This window comes from Apaloderma vittatum, unplaced genomic scaffold, assembly GCF_000703405.1.
Source record: "Apaloderma vittatum isolate BGI_N311 unplaced genomic scaffold, ASM70340v1 scaffold4659, whole genome shotgun sequence".
Taxonomy (NCBI): Eukaryota; Metazoa; Chordata; class Aves; order Trogoniformes; family Trogonidae; genus Apaloderma; species Apaloderma vittatum.
The window spans coordinates 26,012-46,495 of NW_009736790.1; the positions used below are offsets into that span (position 1 = coordinate 26,012).

Genomic DNA, 20,484 nt, shown 5'->3' on the forward strand with positions numbered 1-20,484 from the left:
CAAAGGACTAAATGGAGAGGCAGTATCTAAAATGGTTATTAAACTTTTGAAGAAGGTTATTAGAAGTTGTTGGCTTAATCAGTGGACCATCTTTTAGCCCTTGGCTACGTATACTTTTCAGTGTTAAAAATGGTGGCCTATATCTCCTTGAGAACACAGCGAAGATAATGCAATTAGTTTTCCCGATGCATGCGCATGCCAAGGTCAAACTCAAGGTAGAGGATTTAGGTCTGACCTCTGTGGGTTTCCACGTGGTAAAATTAGTGTGAACTGTGCTTGTACTTTGGGGAAACCAGTGTGTGGTACTAGCAGAGAAGAACATCTCAAAAGAATCCAAAACCATAGCTTGGGCTTATGTTGGAAGATACTGGCTTGATTTGTGTTTTCCCAAAATATTTGTGTCATTTTAGAAAGCCCACAGTAGGTACAGTTAACATGTCTTTCAAATAGCTGTTGTATGGATTTTCAATTTTTAGATATTTGATTTTGCTTATTGAATGACTATAATTATATCTGAAGGAAAAAAAAAAGAGGTTTCCTCATGTAATCTACACCAATAATAATAGGGTTTGACAGAATAATTATATTAGACAATGTGCAGCTGGTTGGTCCCCCAATAAGCACAACTTAATGCAGTGCTGAGCCTTTTACAAGCGGTGCTGGAAGCCCCGCTTCAGAAGGCAGTCAAGGATCAGGGAGCTTGTTTACTTTTCATCTCTGGAAAAACCACCCTCCTCCCTTTCATAGTTTTACGACAGACGTGTGGCAAAACCAATTCACTTGGACCCTTTGGTTGTATGTTAGTAGGCTTGCGGGCTTGAAGAGAATCATGTCGGTCATCAAGTTCAGCTTCCCAGAGTCATCATGAGGGTAGAAATTTAGTTTAGAGCTATCAGAATAAAAGATTTTTTCAGAAATCCTACGTCACTGAACCTGTATAATTACCTCACCGTAACATAAAAAAAAAATTTCCTCAGTTTTTCTTCCTTTTTCTTCCAGGACGAAGCCATTACTCATAGCCAGTTTTCCGTTTTGTTTTGAAACTTTGCATTCAAGCCCCATTTTCCTCTAGCAGTTGAACCTGATTATGCCATAATAGTTTGGTTAATAAAATTTACATTTTTTTTCAATTTGCATACCAGTAAAACAATTATTGTCAGTACAATTGAAGTGCTATGCCTAAGTTATGGAGTGGAGTGTAATATAAAACATGATATTCCCTCGTATGTGTACAGAATGATAAATTGGGTTCAAATGCAATGTTACTGCAACAATTGGTGACCCAAATTACTTTCACAGTCGTTATGAGATACCGCATGTACTGTGTGCTGTCAGATAAAGATAATTCCGTTGTGTTGTCCTGGTTTGAGCTAAACAGAACCACTGTACGTTTTCAATCCTGTTACTGCGTATCAAGTTTTATGTTGTTTTGGGCAAAGAAATAAAGTTAGATTTACTGAGGCTTAGATTAGAATAATACATAAGCAACCGTGTTAAAAGAAAATAAGCCGTGAGAAACAATAATAGAGCATTGTTAAGGACTGTATTGATGAAACAGCCCTATTCTTTGTAAATCCTTATGTTCCAACTGCTTCTTTTTGTGCCACCTGAAGTTTTCTTACAAAACTTTTTTTCACTTACAAGTAAGAAACTTTTATTCAGGACATGGCTATCTTGTTATTAAAAGTTTTAGCCCCATTTGGCTGATATGCCACCCCTAGCAAGCACGATTTCTGCTTCAACCCTTTGCAGAGACTCAAAATCGCTGAAGAACATCGGACAGCAATACTGCTCTGCATGGTTAAATGGTATCCAGAACTTAAATATATGTCAACATTTTATGTCCATCCATTTATCAAAAATACAGGCTGCTGATAAAACTTATAGTTTATTCGCTATTCAGCTACTTAAAATAGTATTGCAATTTTTTGTCATGTCTGAGTTACAGGTTGTAGGAAAAATGGTAATGTGAAAAGTAGTGTAACAGGTGTGGATAAAATGATGCAACCTTTACAGTATTTACGGTTATCTGTAAGATTGTATTTTTTTCCTGACAAGTCCTGATAAACAGTAAACTAAATAGATTCTCAGAAACAGGCAGAAATGTCAAATATATTCATTCAAAGTAGAACTGATTGCACATATTAGGTTGTTAAATAGCTATTCCGGGCTTTCAGTGTGATTTTGTGGTAGAATATTGTAGACTTACTTAATTGAATAGAGACATTCGTGAAAAAAATGCTGAATTAAACGCCATCCCTTTCTGCTTCCAGCAATTACTTGTCGCAGACAAGACGGAGGACAGGCTGACATCAGTGAGTGCCTTAAATACTCTGGCCCGTTACCACCGTTAACACAGACGTGCCAGATTCCCTGCCAAGATGACTGTCAGTTTACAAACTGGTCAAAGTTTTCTTCCTGTAATGGGGACTGTGGAGGAGTACGGACAAGGAAACGCACTCTTGTCGGTAAGGGTAACAAGAAAAATAATGCGTCTTTTATTAGTTATTGCTGCTGTTTTCATTAAAACCTACATTGTTCTGATATTCCCTTATGACAAGGAAGCGACGTTTGTGGTTGTGGCAGAAATCAGATCCAATGTCCCTGTCGTGCTCTGTATATTGTTGGTGGAAAGAAAACCTAACGCTTCAGAAGAACAAACTTCTGTCGTATGTCTCAGACACGATCGTGGGGAGTTGGCAAGGGGGAAGATGGGAGAACATGGGAGGCCGAGGTGTCTTCTAAATGGAATGCACATAATAAACTGCAAAGCAGACCATTTCTTTTCCTGGAAGGTGACTCAGCATTGTCTGTAGTTCCAAGGAGGTGAAAAATGTAAAGCACAGAATCATAGAATGTCTTAGGTTGGAAGGGACCTTAGAGATCATCTAATCCAAGCTCCCTGCCATGGGGAGGTTGCTCAGGGCCTCAAGCAGAATAATTAACCAACAAACCTGATCATGTCTGAAAAAGTAAAATACAAAAAATCTTTACCTACATTTTTGTTGAGCCCTGTGCTATCTTTTCACAACAAGGGGCCCAATTGTTTGCTATTTCAAAGGTTTTCATACCGTATTTATTCCAAACTCAGATTCTGTACACTGCTTCCATGCACAAATAGGTCAGGAAGGTTTTTGGTTTATCATTTGTACAGAATTATGTCCTCGAGATTTTCTGTTAGTGTTAAACATTTAACAAATTCAAGAGACAAACCTTTGAGGTTACACTCTCAAGCAATTTGTCTGAGTTACAGGTAAAAATATGAGAATTTTTCCTCTAAATTTTTTTTTTCGCTTAAACTCATTTTACCGATAGTTTTCAGGCAAATGTTGAACAATTTAGTGAATGTTGAAAAGCATATAATTCACAAACACTAACTGATTGGCTTAGTGTTGTAAAAAACCAAAGACTTTGGGGTCTTCAACATAATGTAGGTAGCATGAGGCACTCAGAGAAGTCCTGGGTAGGAAATCTCCTCTCCACGTTGCTCTCAAATCACTTTCAGTCCCAAATAAGATTAAACAAGTTTAATTCTACTAAGACAAGAAACTATATATAGAAAACGGATAGTGGAAAACAGCAGCCACAGACCTGTTAATTATTTGAGTTTTCTTGATTTTTGTGTGTATTCCCAGCTAAGTTTGTGGAGCAGGTCTGCAGTTTCTTTTGATTCCGTGCACAAGCTCTGTCTTGCCAGCACCATCTAACCACCCTGAGTTCTCACCAGATTGAATGGGGTCTCTCTTCTTTGCTTTTGGGTTTTTTTCACGTTGAACTGTAGTTGAGAAAAAAAAAATCTGGTTGAACTTCCCCTGGGGCTTTCAATAGAAAACCTAGTTAAAGTGGATTTTATTATTTTATTTTTTAGAAATTGGTGACACACCAATCAATGACTTTATCTCCTTTATAGGAACTCCCTTGCGTTCCGCTTCCTACTTCTGGTCTTGCCTACACCAGGACTTCCCTCTCAGATGGTGTTTTGTTGCATTTAGAATTACTGCAGCAGCTGAAGGCTTTTCAGCCTCTAGCTCAAGTTCATTATTTCGAGCCTTAAGCTTCGGTTTACCTCTTTTGAACTTCTTAGTGCAGTCTTGAATGTCAGATTTATGATCAAGCCAGTCCTTTCCCTGGCTGAATTTTTGCTCTCCAAGTTGGGTTTTCCAGTCTTTCACTGCCTTCCTTCAGCAGCTTAGATCACCTCATAAGGTGATATGTTGCTTAATTTTATGCCTTATTTTGTGACACAACTAAGAATGCTCTTTCTTTGTGTGCCTTGAAACCTCGTGATGTTTTATTTAACGGAATAAAAAGCTTTCCGGACATGTCTGACCTGTTGCCACAAACTTTTCCTTCTTCCATGTGATGGACACATTGAAACATTTTTTTTCCTTCAACTTCATTTTAATCTGTTTGTTTCTACTACTTCTGCATGAAATGAAGAAAATACTTCTAAATTATAACCAAAATCCCAAGAGTGAGACTTGGCCTCTGTCACAGCAGTTTTTGCCAATTATTCTGTATTGTCTGTGGTGGAGGAAAGCTAAGGGGGGTGCTCATTAGCAGCCTCAGGAAAAGCGTGATAGGATCCAAACGTTGTTCCCCTCTCCATCCCCTGGTAAATCAGACCACCTGTGGACAATGAATAATTCATAATCTTCAAGAGGATACTGTGACTGTCTTAATTCCAGTGAACTTTAAACCATGTTTCATTCCACAAGTGAAAAAAACCTGAGTAGCAATTTATTTTTATTTTAAAAACAAAGCAAGAAAGAACAGATTCTCTATTAACACTTTGAGATACTTCCCTATCCTGAGTTAAGCTACCCCTTCAAATTTGCTAAGACTTTGTTATGTGCTGTGGTATATTCTCTGTGGCAATGTGTAAAGCTGACTTGGACTGAATTTATAATTATTTATGGTGAAAGCAAGGAGGAGGAGAAGTGTCTTTTTAGTATGAATTTGTGTTTTCAAAAGAAAGATAAACTTTTCTTCAGAGACTTTCTTCTGTTCTAAGTGAAGGCAAGTAGTGAATACAAGCACTAAGGATGCTACACCATTGTGTCCAGTGCCTTGTTTTGAATAGCAAGGAAGATACTACAGAATGTTAATTTACAATAGTATTTAAGTAACAAGCATTTTTTAAACTATTTTTGCAAGTCTTCTATATTAATATTTAGGAAAATTGAGCAAACTTTACCAAAGAGCAGACTAGAAATAGATTTAATGGGAAGTGGAAAGTGAGTGGATGGCTATGCTCCAGACGAGGAAGGAAAATGAGAGGAGATTTGAAAAGGAATAAAGTCACAGAAGTATCTTATTCTATTAGAGGGGAAGAATAGTAATTATTAAGAAATGTACAACAACAAGTGATGAAACTAAAGGGATTTGACATTTTGAAAGAAGGTACTACTGTACTGACAATGCATATTACTTCCTTCTGCGATTTCCTTCAACTTGAGTAAGTTTTATCCAGAGACTTTTTTTTCATTAGACTGCACGCTGCTGATCAAATAGGAAGAAAAGGGTATATTTGTTTAATTGGTAACTTTTTCAAACTATACTCCCCAGGCACTTGTGTCCAAGGTAAATATAAATATATGACTCTGTTTCAAAAGATGTTTCCTATTTGCAAATTGTAGGCATCCATTATTCAAGAAATTTAAGTTGTTAAAGTAAATGAATAAAGATTAGCGCAACCAGTTTTTAGGCGTATGTATTGGACTGCAAACACTTGTTACGGAATGAAATTTTTTGGGGAGATGTAAATTGATATGAACTTTCTAAAATAATTGTTCTTTCTTCCTAGGAAAAAGTAAGAAAAAGGATAAATGCAGAAATTCTCAGTTGTATCCTCTAATTGAGAATCAATTTTGTCCGTGTGACAAGTACAGTGCTCAGCCTGTGGGAAACTGGTCGGACTGTATTTTGCCAGAGGGGAAGCTGGAAGTATCGCTGGGGATGAAGGTTCAAGGAGATGCTAAGGAGTGTGGACAAGGCTACCGGTACCAGGCCATGGCGTGCTATGACCAAAACAATCGGCTTGTGGAAACATCACGATGCAACAGTCATGGTATTTGGAAACTTTTTTCTTTCATCTGGTTGCTTATTTCCTTGTTTCCTTATTACCATAATATGCGTACAGGTAGAATTAGCAGATTAATATTTATTACTTAGGCTGCAATTTATCCCAAGATACCTTCAAACCCAGCACACACTTTTGCTGACTCAAAAAATAGTAAAATTAATTTTCACTGCTTACTGCATTTCCATATTTAAAAGGAACATCATGGTAAATCACTAACTAGATATTTAAATAGATAAAAGCAAAATCTTGTTTTTTCCAATGACTCTACCTGCAAATTTGAAAATAAAGCCGTTTAGAAGGGTCAGGTCCTCAGATAAATGGGGACAGCACGGAACTATTTTGGAAAAGCTGAAATTATTCCCCCAGATTCTTTAGATGGCGTTAATCTCCTTACATAGCTTTATCTCTACCATTTCTCTTCAGCACCTTAGCAGACATGCATTAGCCTGCATTCAACAGCACACACACTTCCTCTGTGTACTTCTGTCGTGTGTAAAACCAGGATGTTTAAAGACTCTTTGTATTCTTTGTATTCAAATAACTCCTGGAGGGAGCACCATTCCTTCCTAAAGTGGATGCATCCATAGTGTTAGGATCAAAACTAACATTTTCTGATTTTCAGTGAGACAGAAATGTGCTAACTTACATCACTGGAGATTTAAGTTTGTTTGTTTTCATGCTTGCTGTTCAAATTTATATCTGAGGAATTGGTATGAAAAGCTGGGTATTAGTCTCAGTGCCGCTAAAGGGTCAATGCATGTTTAATTTGTATATGTATTCTACTTTCTAATGTTAAATTAAGATAACAGGAATTTCATTTATCTACTTGGATAAAGTTAAAATAGCTGATCAAAGAAATTAAATTACTTAAGGAGATTTCAATTAGCACTATTAATTCCTGTTTAGAGCTGTGATAAATTAGAAGCAGAATATATCAAGTCAAGCTGTGATACAGCTTTGTGATTTAATCGAAAAGTGAGCGTTGGGCTTAATACCTCAAAGCAAACCTGGAAGATAATTTTGTGAAGTATTTTCTCCCCTGCTCATTTTTATTCAAAATCATCTTTTGTTGTAGTTAGCATATACTGATAGATAAGTTTGAATGAATACATCGGAATGACAAAGTCTAAATCCTAAATTCTCATGGAACAGGAGCTCTCTACTCTGAGAATGTTCTTTAAATCTCTTCTCATGCTACACTCGCTTAGCCTGACCAGGACCACTTGCCATCTTGGTGTCACAGAATCACACACAGAATCATAGAACAATTCAGGTTGGAAAAGACCCTTGGGATCATGGAGTCCAACCATTGACCCTACACTACAAGGTGTAAACCAGATCACCCAACACCACATCTAAACGACACTTGAACACATCCAGGGATGGCGACTCAACCCCCTCCCTAAGCAGTCTGTTCCAGTGTCTGACCACTCTTTCTGTGAAGAATTTCTTCCTAATGTCCAGCCTAAACTTGCCCTGTTGCAACTTGCAACCATTCCCCCTGGTTCTGTCCCTAATTACCTGTGAGAAGAGACCAGCACCAACCTCTCTACAATGTCCTTTCAAGTAATTGTAGGGCATGATGAGGTCCCCCCTCAGCCTCCTTCTTCGTCAAACCATCTTTTGGTAGTACCAAAAGGTGCAGCTACCTCTGATGACCATCAACTGTGTGAGCACAGATCTGCCTGGGCTGCATAGCTGTCCTAAGGGAATTACAAAGCCCCTCAGAAAGCTGGTAGGGGACACTGTAGGGAGCCATGGAACAATCTGAATTTTTCAGAAGACACCGGTATAAAATACAGAACTGAAACATTTTCCTCTTTCTTTGTTGATATTTTAAAAAACTTAACTATATGCAACACTATGTTAAAAATTAGTATTCGTTCAGCATTAAGTCCAGAGTGACTTTTGAAAAAAGGAAAGCTGTAAAAGAACTTAAGTCCATGGGAAGCCAGAGGGACTGATAGCCTGCTGCCAGCCAGTTTTCGTTTCATTGAAGAATGGGGACTGTCAGGTTTTGTGTCAAAAGCCAAGGAAAGACACATGAAGGAGGAAGCTGTCTGTGCAAGAGCAAGCTGCAGGTGTTGCATGTGGTAGATAACGTGCTGCTTGAAGCAGCTTGCAAAAAGAGGTGGGAACTGTTCCTTTGGGTAGGACAAGGATGGATGTAGCTGCTTTCAAGCCCTAGCAGTGCATGCTGAGGTGCGATCCCATTGCAAGAATCAGAGAGATATAAAAGAGGAATTAAAAAATGGAAGAAAAGAATATTCTCAGCCATATTTGTTTAACCTCTTATAACTCTTCATGACAGAAATTTCTAATCTAATGGATTTGATCAGTGAATGTCACCTATACTCATAGTGACCACAACGAGTAATAATCCAGTGGAAAAGCTATTAACAGTATATTGTTATTTACCTACTATAACCAGGGCTAACATTTACATGCTATTAGCCCTAGCAGGCTCCAGAGACAACCTTCCCAAAACACATTACAGCATTGCTTTAGTTTATTTTTAGTTCCTACTGTTTCATCCCAGTACAGATCCCATCTCCATCACAGGAGATCTGAAGTCTCTTTTTACTCTCTGTAAACTAACTGGAAATGTTTGTGAGCCATTAGTATATTTCTTGTAGGTTGGGAAGCCTGAACCCCTTTGTTTTTTGGGATTGTTCTGTTTGAATTCTTTCTCTCTAGATCAGTTTATTAAGGTGTCTCATTCTTTTTTCTTTTTTTCCCCCCCTCTGTCATTACTTGTTTTTGATAGTGAAGCACAAAGCATCTGTGATTTTCTCATAAGTTCTGTTAGAGGGAGAGAGTACCTTTATCTTGCTCCATAGTGTGGTGCATGTGAAGCTTGGAATTGCTGTTGAACTAATCCCCCATTGCTTGCCCTTCCTAAAATTGTTTGATAGGATTTTCAATTTTGATTGTGGTCAATGGGACAGTCCAGTTGGAGGCTTGTATCTAGCAGAGTACCTCAGATGTTGGTACTGGGACCAAGACTATTCAATATATTCATCAATGACCTGGATGAGGGAACAGAGTGCCCTGTCCACAAGTTTGCTGATGACAGAAAACGGGGAGCAGTGGCTGACACCCCAGCAGGCTGTGCTGCCATCCAGGGAGACCTGGACAGGCTGGAGAGTTGGGTGGGGAGGAATTTTACGAAACACAGCAAGGGCAAGTGCAGAGTTTTGCACCTGGGAAAGAACAACCCCATGTGCCAGTACAGGTTGGGGACTGACCTGCTGCAGAGCAGCGCAGGGGAAAGGGACCTGGGGGTGCTGGTGGGCAGCAGGATGGCCATGAGCCAGCAGTGTGCCCTCGTGGCCAAGAAGGCCAATGGCTTCCTGGGGTGTATTAGAAGGGAGGTGGCTGTTAGAAGGGGGTTCCCCTCCCCCTCTACTCTGCCCTGGTGAGGCCACATCTGGAATCTTGTGTCCAGTTCTGGACCCCTCAGCTCCAGAGAGACAGGGAACTGCTGGAGAGAGTCCAGCGCAGCCCCAGGGATGATGAAGGGATGGAACATCTTCCTTATGAGGAAAGGCTGAAGGAGCTGGGGCTCTTCAAGGGACAAGGAGCAATGGGTACAAGCTGGAGCATAGGAGGTTCCACAAAAACATGTGGAGAAACTTCTTCCTTTTGAGGGTGCCGGAGCCCTGGCCCAGGCTGCCCAGAGAGGGTGTGGAGTCTCCTGCTCTGGAGACTTTCCAACCCGCCTGGACGCGTTCCTGTGGGGCTGCCCTGGGTGACCCTGCTCTGGCAGGGCGTTGCACTGGGGGATCTTTCAAGGTCCCTTCCAACCCGGAACATTCTGTGATTCCATGTGATTTCAGGTTTACAGGGAATGAGGTATCGAACCTGAATTTGATAGTGAAGAATTCAGCTGATGCTAAGGATTATGATTCCCTTTCCTGTAGCTCTTCTAGAACAAAAATCTGTTATTGATAGGTATCGCACACACACATAGTACAGATTATTTCTAAGGTTTACCTAAGCTATTGTTTGCCATTAGCATTTTTCTGTGTTTAGCATACTTTTGCAGATACAAAGGGGGTAGAATTTCAGTATATATTTACTGCCTTTTCTGAGTATCTGCTTTGTATTCATGGGTTGTGTTCTAATGATTTATTTTCCTCAACATGTATAAACTACTGTTTTGCCAGTTAAATCTTATTTTATATCTTGCCAGTGTTTATGATTTTTTTCTTGTAATTTTTATGCCCTTGGTGTATGACGGTTCTTCAGTTTGGCAGCATCTCTAGATTTCACTGCGCTGTTTGGGTTTTTTGCTTAAGAACAAACATAAAAGCTATATTATGCCAAATCAACAAGGGACTTCTGTGGTATCACAATAGTTACCCCACCTGCTAGCAAATAAAAGCGCCTTGTAGCTTCCCATCAATCTGATTTTAGTATTTCAAGCTAAACTTGACAGGACTCGTAATTCAAGCCTCCTTGGGTTATTTTTGTAAATTCTAACCGAGTTGCTTATTTCCCTATGGAAAAGATAACACTGAATTTTTCATTAATTTTGTAACTGATCCAAAGAAGAAGAGGCAGGTTTGTCTGCTGTATCATTTGCTTGATTCAGAAATCTGTTCTACTGTCAGTTCTTGTGAGTTTGATATTTGTTTTCGAAGTAGGATAGTACATAATTGCAGTTTTTATGGGATACGATTTGGTGAATTAGCGTGGACAATGAGGGAGATCAAGACCATTATTTAACTGAAGATGTTTCCTCTCCAGTGTACAACTTTTACATGAAATTTATTACGTCCCAACACTATTTTATCATGAGGTGGGAAATGGGGATAATTATACTTCTTCACCTGTGAAAACATCCTCTAAATCTGTCAAGAGGGACAAACTACACCCATACCAATGTATCAGGGACATGTTGTGCATGTGATATAATAAAAATGCCACAAGAAACTCAAATTGCGAGACTGTCAAAAGCTTTATGTAAATGCTGCCATGTAAATTTATGAGGCGGTGAACAGGTCTGTGTTGCAAGTCGTGCTGGTTTGAGTGGGAGGAGTCAGAAGACAAACCTGCTCTCCAGTGCCAACAAATTTATAAGCTGTTTCTTTTGTGAAATATCGTGTGCTTATAACCACAACTCAGGTGGCTGACTCAGAAAAGGTAAAGAAGAGCAGAAGAACACTTCAGAGCATTTTGCACCGCTTGACACGTCTCATTTGCAAAAGATTTGAGAAGAGTTAGCTAACATTTCAGTTGAGCGTATCGCTAACAACGCCAAGGTCGCAGGTTTGATTCCCGTTCGGTCCCCACGTGTTGCCTGATCTAGTCGAGAGGTGGCGTCCCTGGTGACAGGGAGGCTGGATTAAAATGATCTCTAAGATCCCTTCCAGCCTAGGCCATTCTATGATTCTATGATTTCTGCAGACACCAAGGAGCTAAAGGAAGGATATGACAGAAGGAATGCCCTAAAATTAGTAGACACATAAGGGGATTCTTGTAATAATATTTGAAATTTTGGGTGTAGTTATAAAGTCCCGACTATGAACAAGTTTCTCAGACAGACAGGAGTAACCATAACAAAAAAGGAAAGGCAGAATATGGTTAAATAGATCTGTCGGTATTGTTGGGTGAGAACACTGGAGAAGAAGAGAGCAGAGTCCTTTCTGGAGCTTAACAGGTGCTTCGAAAGTCATCCCAAACTAACAGACCTAATTTTCACCTGCAGAGCAACAGGATGGTGTTTTTCTTAGTTTCTTTTTCATCTGTGGCGGGATTTTTTTCGGTATTACATATGCCTAATATTTTGATTTCTCTTTCCAAAATATTACATTTCAAATCTGTGCTAAATGTATTGATACAAAGCATTAGCAACGTTCAGCAGCCATTTGAGTAATTCTCTCGCTGGTATTTTTCAGCCATAGCAGTTCTGCACATTGTGGGCAGGAGCTAACAGCTGCCAGTTGTCAGCAGATGTGGTCATGTCAGCTAAAAGTGGTAGTGGAGCTGTTGTTTACCTGTTTTCCCTAATGGAAGACACATAAATTGCCCTTTCTTTGGCTCCTGCTTTGTTTCAGTACTATATAGGTAATTTTACTGGAGAAATGCAAAAGTGTATACTTTGCTTGATAGTCAAGTGGGAGAGGTTTGTATTTTTTTTTTTTTCAATTAGAAGAGCAGCAGTTGTTTTTGATAGCTTTATCCCTGTCATCACTAGAATACTAGAGCTCCGTGGATAATGACATGTGTCTGCCAACAATCTGTTTCAGCGTATTGGTGAAAAACGTTGAAAGAGAGTCTCTTTGTGGTCCCTTTATAGCGTACCTTGAAATTTTCATGACAAAAAAAATCAAAAGCAGGCCACCATCATGCTTATGAACTACACTGTTTCCCCTTTAATGTTTAGTTTTCCTCCATCATATGTCTGTTATGAATCGTGACCCACATAATCTGAGCAGGAGTTGTGTGTGTGTTCGTGTAGTGAAGGCAAGCATGGCAGACAGATGCAGCATTTTTATATAGGTCGTATTACCCTTCTTAATTCATGTCAGTTTGCTGTTAAGACCTTAGGCACAGTCAACCAGTCCAGGATAGTCTGTCTGCTGCCTTATTAGTATGAGATTATTTCCCCCTTTAGCATTAATTAAATGAGATGCATTGATTTGTGCTGACTCTACAAAGCCCTCCATGGCTACAAGGCTTATGCAGGGGATTAGAGAGGAATATCTCCGTATCAGTGAATACTTTTACAACAGCTGCTAGGAGTATCAATGTGAATCGAGGAATTTAATTGCTCGTGTGTGTGATAGTAAAATCTCCTATGTTAGAACAGAGTATAGAGGGTCCAAAATGTTCTTTAGAACTTGCTGTATTCACTTGTATCAGGATTTTTTAAAATCTTTTTTTTTTTTTCACTTTCAATATCCTAACCTGCAGCGGTGCAAATGTAGCAAAAAATAGCAGTGTTAAAATTTAATTGAGACTTTATGTCAAGTGTTTATTCTAAATTAAATCCATCTCCCATAGGATATTCTAGTCTAGTATTGTAATAGGCCTAGGTTCTCAAATTGTTATTAGGATACTTTGCTCTTTCATAGCTTGTATCTTTTCTAAGATTTTTTTAAAAAATATGTTAAGATGCCATATTTGTCCTGTTGTGTGTTCTCTAGGAATGTTTTATCTATTGTCCTGCTCCAGAAATACTAGTTTAGACCCTTGCATCATGGTGCCACCATATCTGCACTGGCAACAGAACATTGGCCATGAAGCCGTCATCCATCAGCCCCGAGACCTGTAGTTAGTTCACTAGAGACAGAACTGCTGATGCACAAGATAGTTAAGCATTAATAACTGCTCAGGGTTTGAGGCTTTGAAGGGTAATCCTGAAAAAAAAGAAGAAAAAAGTCCTATGGCGTTCAATTTATGTTCCCATGGCTAGGCAGAAGTATGAATAGTCTTAAGAAATACATATATTCTTCTACAAGTGAAATGCGAATAATTGTATATTTCTCTGTCCTGGAAAATGAGGTCCGAGAATTTTATATTTTCTTGGAAAAAAAAAAATCTGTGTTAAAAACCATAAAGCATTCTGATATTGCAGTTTTTTTCTTGGAAACATAAAATGACATTTTAGTCATGAAAGCAGGAGTGTAACTCTGTCAGTCCTAAGGGCAAAATATCCATAGAAACGTTTTCTAAGATGTCCTTTACATCTGCGCCCCTCAACTCAAGTAGTTACTCTGTTCTTAACACATTGCGGGTGCAGTTTGTGGGGAAAAGTCTTGTATCCACCTACTAAAACTGCTTTGTCATTAGAGAAAGTGTGAAGTCCGTTCAAGTGCTCTGTTATAATTATCCATCACGGCTATTAATGACTTTGTTCTAGGAGTCCAGATTTTATAGCCAATTAGCGACGGGACAGTAAACCTTTCCCTTTCAATAATGAGCTCAGCTCATACTCGTAGTGGTTTAAAGCCGTTTGTCAAATTGCGGTTCAGTAATAAATCTGTAACGACAGAGTAGCCATGTCCTTGCTCGTAGCAGACAACTGCCCATTTCACAGCTCTTGTCTCTACAACATCCCTCAGATATTATGGGCTGCGGGAAGCGTGCAGTGAAAGGCTTTAATCAGGTGGAGAAACAACAGGTAAAACGTGGACTGCTGATGTCCAGAGACTGTAACTTCAGCCTTTCCAGTGTTGGTCTTGTTTCACCTTCACACTTTTTTCCTCAGCTCTTCCTTGTAGCTGTTTCACCGCTTTCATTCTTTCCTTCCCTCTGCATTTATTGTATTTCTTCCTTGGTAATTTCTTGCTTGTTCTTTAAACCTCGAGGCTGCAACGTGACATTTACTGCAATTATGTTACTCAACTTGTCTGTGGGATATAATCGTGTGAAATTCCACCATAGATACACCCACACACCAGCAGACTGTTTCTTTTATAAGATTTTTATGCTGTCTGATGGATAGGGGCATCCTTTCGAGGATGATTAGATCAGAGTGGAGACAAGACTTGTCTGGAAAAATGTCTCATTCATGTCTTTCTCATGTCAGAAACTATGCATCTGCATCACCAATCCCAACTGCACGTGCTATTTCTGGTTTCTGTGTTTTATATGTATTTTTTCTATATCGCAATATGCTCCCTTTGCACTTGCTAAAAAATTTTACATCATTGACGAAGATTTTAAATACAAGCACCTGAAATTTAGCAAAAACAAGCCCCTAAAAAAGTATAAACTTTCTGAATTCCTGAACATATGCTTTCTTAGATTTGAGAGGCGATTGCTGTGAACTTCTGGAGATTATCATCCTTAATCAACCTAAAAGATTTGACTTCAGACACACGGAAAGGCATCTGAGGTGATGACATGCTTCAGAGTAGCTTTTTCTGAATACAAAATGGAATGGAACAAGTCATTTGCAACAAGTAATTTATTTATTTTTTAAAAAAAATTCAGCCTTCTTTTCTAGCTAAATATCTCCAAGCAATTTGAATTCTACTTCTGCCTGGGTTCTAAGGGAGTCCAGCGGCACAGCCAAATGCTAAATAATCCGTTCAGCAAAATAGTGAGGTGCCTGAGAGAAAAAGAAGATGCTAAGGGATGAATATGCCAAAAACTTTTTTCATGTCAGATATAACTGGGTCATTCTCATTCTACACACTAATTACCTATAGAATTCAAATTAGAGGCCACAGTCTTTTTTATTTCTTCCTTTTTCTTTTTTTTTTGTGGGAACATTCAGTGCATTTCACTGCCTGATCAGGAGATACCAGAGTAGGCTCTTGAAGGCATCGCGTTCTGTTTGTGCTTCACCAAGATATTACTCTTAGCAGGATGTTTGTTTCTTTTCTCCTCCTCCTTTGTTTTTCATCCATATGCAGTGTGCCTTTACAATTCTCTTGACTCTATGTTCCGAGCCATTTATTTTCCACTTCCCTCTCCCTGTCTTTTCTTACCCCTTTCTCTGTTTCCCCTCAGTCTCTTTTGTCTTGTGACACCTCTGTTGTTTTGACTTCTGACTCTCTGCCATGAAAGTTAACCTATTTATTTTCTTTTCTGTCTACTTGAGAAGGTTCAGAAGCTGTGAAACTCCTTTCTGGATCCCTTTATTCTGTTCACATCCTTGACCTATTTTTTTATCCACTGTTCTTAGGATACCTGTGGTTAGGAGCTTTTTACGCTTGTCTTGCGTCTCACATAATAATTGGTGTTTTTCTCTCAGCTCTTCAAAATTGTTCCACATTTTTAGTAGCTCCAAGCCTTCCTACCTTGTAGAGCTTCTTTTTATGCTTTCAAAGGTTGATTCCATTCCTCTTCTCCTCTTCACGTGTCTTTTCCTTCTTCTTGTTCAGCTGGTTAACTTTCACATGCAGAGTTTGAGTCTTCATGCCAACTTTTCTGAGAAAGTAGGAAGGAGGGAGAGGAGAGAATTATAGGCCAAATATCCTAGAGATGGCATAGGAAAGAGCTATATGGCGAGTAGAAGCTCTTCCATTAAACTTACCGGCTTAAGGAGCCAGTGTAAGATTGCAGTTCAGTATTTTTTCATTATAAAGCTGGCCCACTGCATCCTCTCCAAAATCATTAATATATAAGCAAGCTTCATAGAATCATAGAACAATTCAGGTTGGAAAAGACCCTTGGGATCATCAAGTCCAACCATTGATCCTACACTACAAGTTCACCCCTAAACCATATCACCCAACACCACGTCTAAGCGACACTTGAACACATCCAGGGATGGCGACTCAACCCCCTCCCTAGGCAGCCTGTTCCAGTGTCTGACCACTCTTTCTGTGAAGAATTTCTTCCTACTGTCCAGCCTAAACCTGCCCTGTTGCAACTTGCAACCATTCCCCCTGGTTCTGTCCCTAATTCCCTGTGAGAAGAGACCAGCACCAACCTCTCTACAATGTCCTTTCAAGTAATTGTAGAGCATGATGAGATCCCCCCTCAGCCTCCTCTTCGTCAAACTCAACAGACCCAGCTCCCTCAATCGCTCCTCACAAGGTCTGTTCTCCAGGCCCTTCACCAGCTTTGTTGCCCTCCTCTGCACTCGCTCCAACACCTCGATATCTCTCTAATACTGAGGTGACCAAAACTGAACACAACACTCAAGGTGCAGCCTCCCTTCCATGTTAGAACTCTTACTGTTACCTGATGCTGTTCTGGTTTTATTGGGTTCTACACTAAAGCGGTTTCAGTGCCTGTCTTCTATGTAGATATTTCATGGATAGTGTGAAAAAGGTTGCTGTATGTTATGGTTTCATTTGATGTTTTATGGAATCGCTTGACATGTAGTTCAGTGTAATTAAACTGTTACCTGGGACTTGCTAATAGTGTGATGTGTTTGATACACTTTCACTCAGCAAGATTCTGAAAATCTTGTTAAACGTTTTGACTACCATTCTCATTATCTCAAAAAAAAATAAAATAAATTATTGTCCTTATTTGGATGAGCTGAAGGGAAATAAAGCAAAGTAATTTCTAATTGGTCAATCATTTTAGTTTAGTATGTTCCACAAGACTTCTTTTGATAAGCTATGAAGCATTCTCATGCTATAGCGCTATAGTTAAGGTGAAAAGTAATGAGTTTTGCATTTACTACTGCAGGGCAATCTGTGTCACCACCTGTGATATGCAGTGGTACGATCTTCAAAAATACATTTTGTCTAACACAGTGTATCTTACTTACAATATCACTGATCAATCGAATGGCAAGGTGTGATTAATAAACGTGCTTGTAATTCAAGCTAATAATATTCTAGCCATTTTAAGGAAGATACCTTTGGTGAACAGTAGTTTTGCAGTGCTCAAATTCAGGATGTGCTCTGTATATTTATTTAATTATTTAACACTTCCAAACAGAGGAAAGCTATAGAGGATAAAAGCATCACCTGAATTTGAACATAAAATATTTTCAATGTTATTGTATGTTTAAAAAAAAAATCCCAAACAACCTTCAGTTCTAAAAGAAATAAATGGAAGCAACTAGAAATAGGCATATAAAATTAAAATCTTAAGTGTTTTGAATCTTTCCACAGCTTGTGATTGTTTGGTATTCCTTTTAGAAGTGACAGAATAGCATTACTTAGAAATATAGACTAGAAGCATAAAGCTGCTAACATCAGCTCTGACGAAAATGAGTGATTTCTTTCAAACTAAAAAAATTATCAAGATATGTGAGAAACATTTGAAACCATGCCTGGCAAACTGTGCCAGTCACTTGAGAATGATCTTACCCCAGTGTGTGTTAATTTAGCAACTGTGTTCATCAAATATTTTCGTTCGCTTTTAAATGCGCTGAGGTTCCTTTAGTCTTTAAAGGGAACATTTGCCAACCATAAATAGATTACAGATCTGACACAGGAAAGAGGAGAGGAGAGTCCATATAAGTTTAGGGTATAGTTGTAGTAAAAATGCAGCAAAGACCAGCTTTTGATTTGGAGTTTTAGAGCTTCTGCTATAAATATTGGCATGAGTGACACATATTGTAGAGCTATGGCATATGTTGCTTTTGAAAGAAAGACATTTTCACTTACTCAGTGAATTGAGGCCTCGTGTTACTCCCTGCAGACCATTTCCTACCCTTTTCCAAGCTTTCAGGACCGATGACTTATCCAAACCAAACATCTGCTTTTCCATTCAGTGCAATTATTCAGTGTGCTACTAGGGGCAGATGGCTCTTAATCGGCAGATCATTAATGTGGCAGACCACTCTCTCTTTCAAGCCTTAGAAAGGTCAGAAGGTGTTAAGTTCCCTTGCTCTAGGCTGGTAAGATCTTTTGATTCAGTTAGATTTTTTTCATGTATAACTGCAACTGAATTACTTGATAGAATTACTGGAGGAGCTTTTCATAAAACCTATTTTTTTTCCTTAAGAGAAATAAATATTGTTTTTACAGTGTTAAGAAGGATGCGACCAAGAGTGTCAATTACTCTGTAGCTGTCAGAAAGTTTGAGTGTTGAAATCTGGTGAGTGTGAATCCTAATCAGACTGCAGTGAGGACGCTCAGCTGCTACTGAGTCTCCAGCTCTATGTGTCAATTTTCTGCAGAATTTAATTTAGCCCTAATGATGAAGAAATCTCTCTATTCACGCAGTCCTGTCAAGTCAAACTTTGGACAATCTAAACGAAGCAGACGAGGGTTTCAGGGAGAAGTGGCAGAGTGACATGCTGAAGAGATTTCACATTTTTTTTTTCCATTCCTGCAGGTTATATTGAGGAAGCCTGTATTATTCCATGTCCCTCAGACTGCAAACTCAGTGAATGGTCCAACTGGTCTCGCTGTAGTAAATCCTGTGGAAGTGGGGTAAAGGTTCGGTCTAAATGGCTCCGTGAAAAACCCTACAACGGTGGAAGACCCTGTCCAAAACTAGATCACGTCAATCAGGTAATTTTACCTATATTTACCTTATTGATGTAGGTTTTGCCATACCTCAGGTAGCCCTTTTAGCTGTATTGTTTGTTGATGTAGAAAAACTATACAATATAAGGAGCAGGTAGAAGCATGTGTTGGATTAGATTTCCTGTCAGCAAAGGTTCTGCCTTCATTACTTCCTTATCTGTGAGAAACTATCAGGTTATCTGAGCTGCAGGTTGGAGACAACAAAATATTCTTACATGCAGATTGGGAAGACCACGTTTCTCAACATCTTCTCTTAAGATGGGTAAAACATGTCATTACAGATATTCAAAGTGGGGAGATTCTTGGTGTCGTTCCCTGACCATCTTAGATCTGAAAGCAAATTAAAGCTTCTCAGACACATCCCAGTGCCCCTTAGTAGGTTTTAGTCAAGATAGAGCTTGACCTGCTTCCAGGTACACTTGCAGTTCCAGAGTCAACCTCCCAGTTGTCCCACTAACTGCATTTGATTTCCCAGTACAGGGCAGTATGGATCCTCTACAAGTGAAACTAAGCCAGAAGATGTGATCCAAGAGCACACTGGGAGAGTTTTGGCCACTAATGAGCATTTAGTCTTTGGGACCAAGTTTAGCACTAGTCCAAGTCAAACCCCTGAAGCTTGTTTGTTCCTGTTTTCCTGGAGAGTTTTACAAAGAAAAAACTTCCTTGTCAATTAACTTACGCTCTCCAGACTTGATTTATATTCATATTGTTGAGTTTAATTTAGTCTGCAGAGGCATGTTAAACAGCCACGTGGTCTTCTCTGTAAATATTCAAAGATTGGGGAAAAAATGTGCTGTCAATTTACATTTGAATAAAAATGCATGTACTTAATATTATCCTATTGACATTTTGCTAGCACAGAGTGAAATGGCTTGTTGATCTAATTTTCTACTTTAGGGAATGTAATTAGTTCTAATTTAGAAAATAATAAGTGTTAAACTGCAGCTAATAAACTTAAGTTTGTGATCTTCTTTAACGAAATACAAACTAGAATGAGGGTTGCTGGATTTGGGTCAGCATGTAAATATGCTTTAAATTAGGAGGAATGCATTTCAATAGGAGCAAATTATAGTCTCTGCAGAAGTCTTTTTCCTTCTTTAATATTCATGTAGTACATAATATGCTTGTATTTTTCTCCATCAGAGGTGATTTTGCTAGAGCTCTCTAAGCCCCTTTCATGCAACACTATTGCCCTCTACCGGTACTTAGCCTCAAATTTGATATGTTGCAATGTTGTATGGTACTTGCGAAGTACCAATAGATGATTCAAAATGTAATTATTGTAAAAATAAATTTGAAATATAGTGCTTTCATGATAAGAGATCTCTACAGATAAAATAGGAATGTCGACATAGAAGCTGTATCAATTTTAAATACATTCACAGTCTATTCAGAAACATGCGGGGAATACATGTGTATTTTAATTTTGAGTTAATTATTTAATCTAAATGCGATCCACCATTAAGAATATTTATTTTAATTATTAAATGTATTTTTTTT

The 20,484-nt window shown here is 38.8% G+C and overlaps 1 protein-coding gene across 1 annotated transcript in view; it reads left to right on the plus strand.

The window, feature by feature from the left end:
- The window catches only part of LOC104279719 (thrombospondin type-1 domain-containing protein 7A-like), a gene marked incomplete at both ends in the record, with an annotated part of 36,547 nt that extends 17,578 nt beyond the window's left edge, over positions 1 to 18,969 (plus strand). Inside the window, 3 exons of the mRNA XM_009877095.1 lie at positions 2,274 to 2,474; positions 5,807 to 6,070; positions 18,791 to 18,969. Of these exons, the coding sequence (XP_009875397.1) occupies positions 2,274 to 2,474; positions 5,807 to 6,070; positions 18,791 to 18,969 (644 nt within the window). The remainder of the gene's footprint in view (positions 1 to 2,273; positions 2,475 to 5,806; positions 6,071 to 18,790) is intronic.
- Positions 18,970 to 20,484: the final 1,515 nt, after the last annotated feature.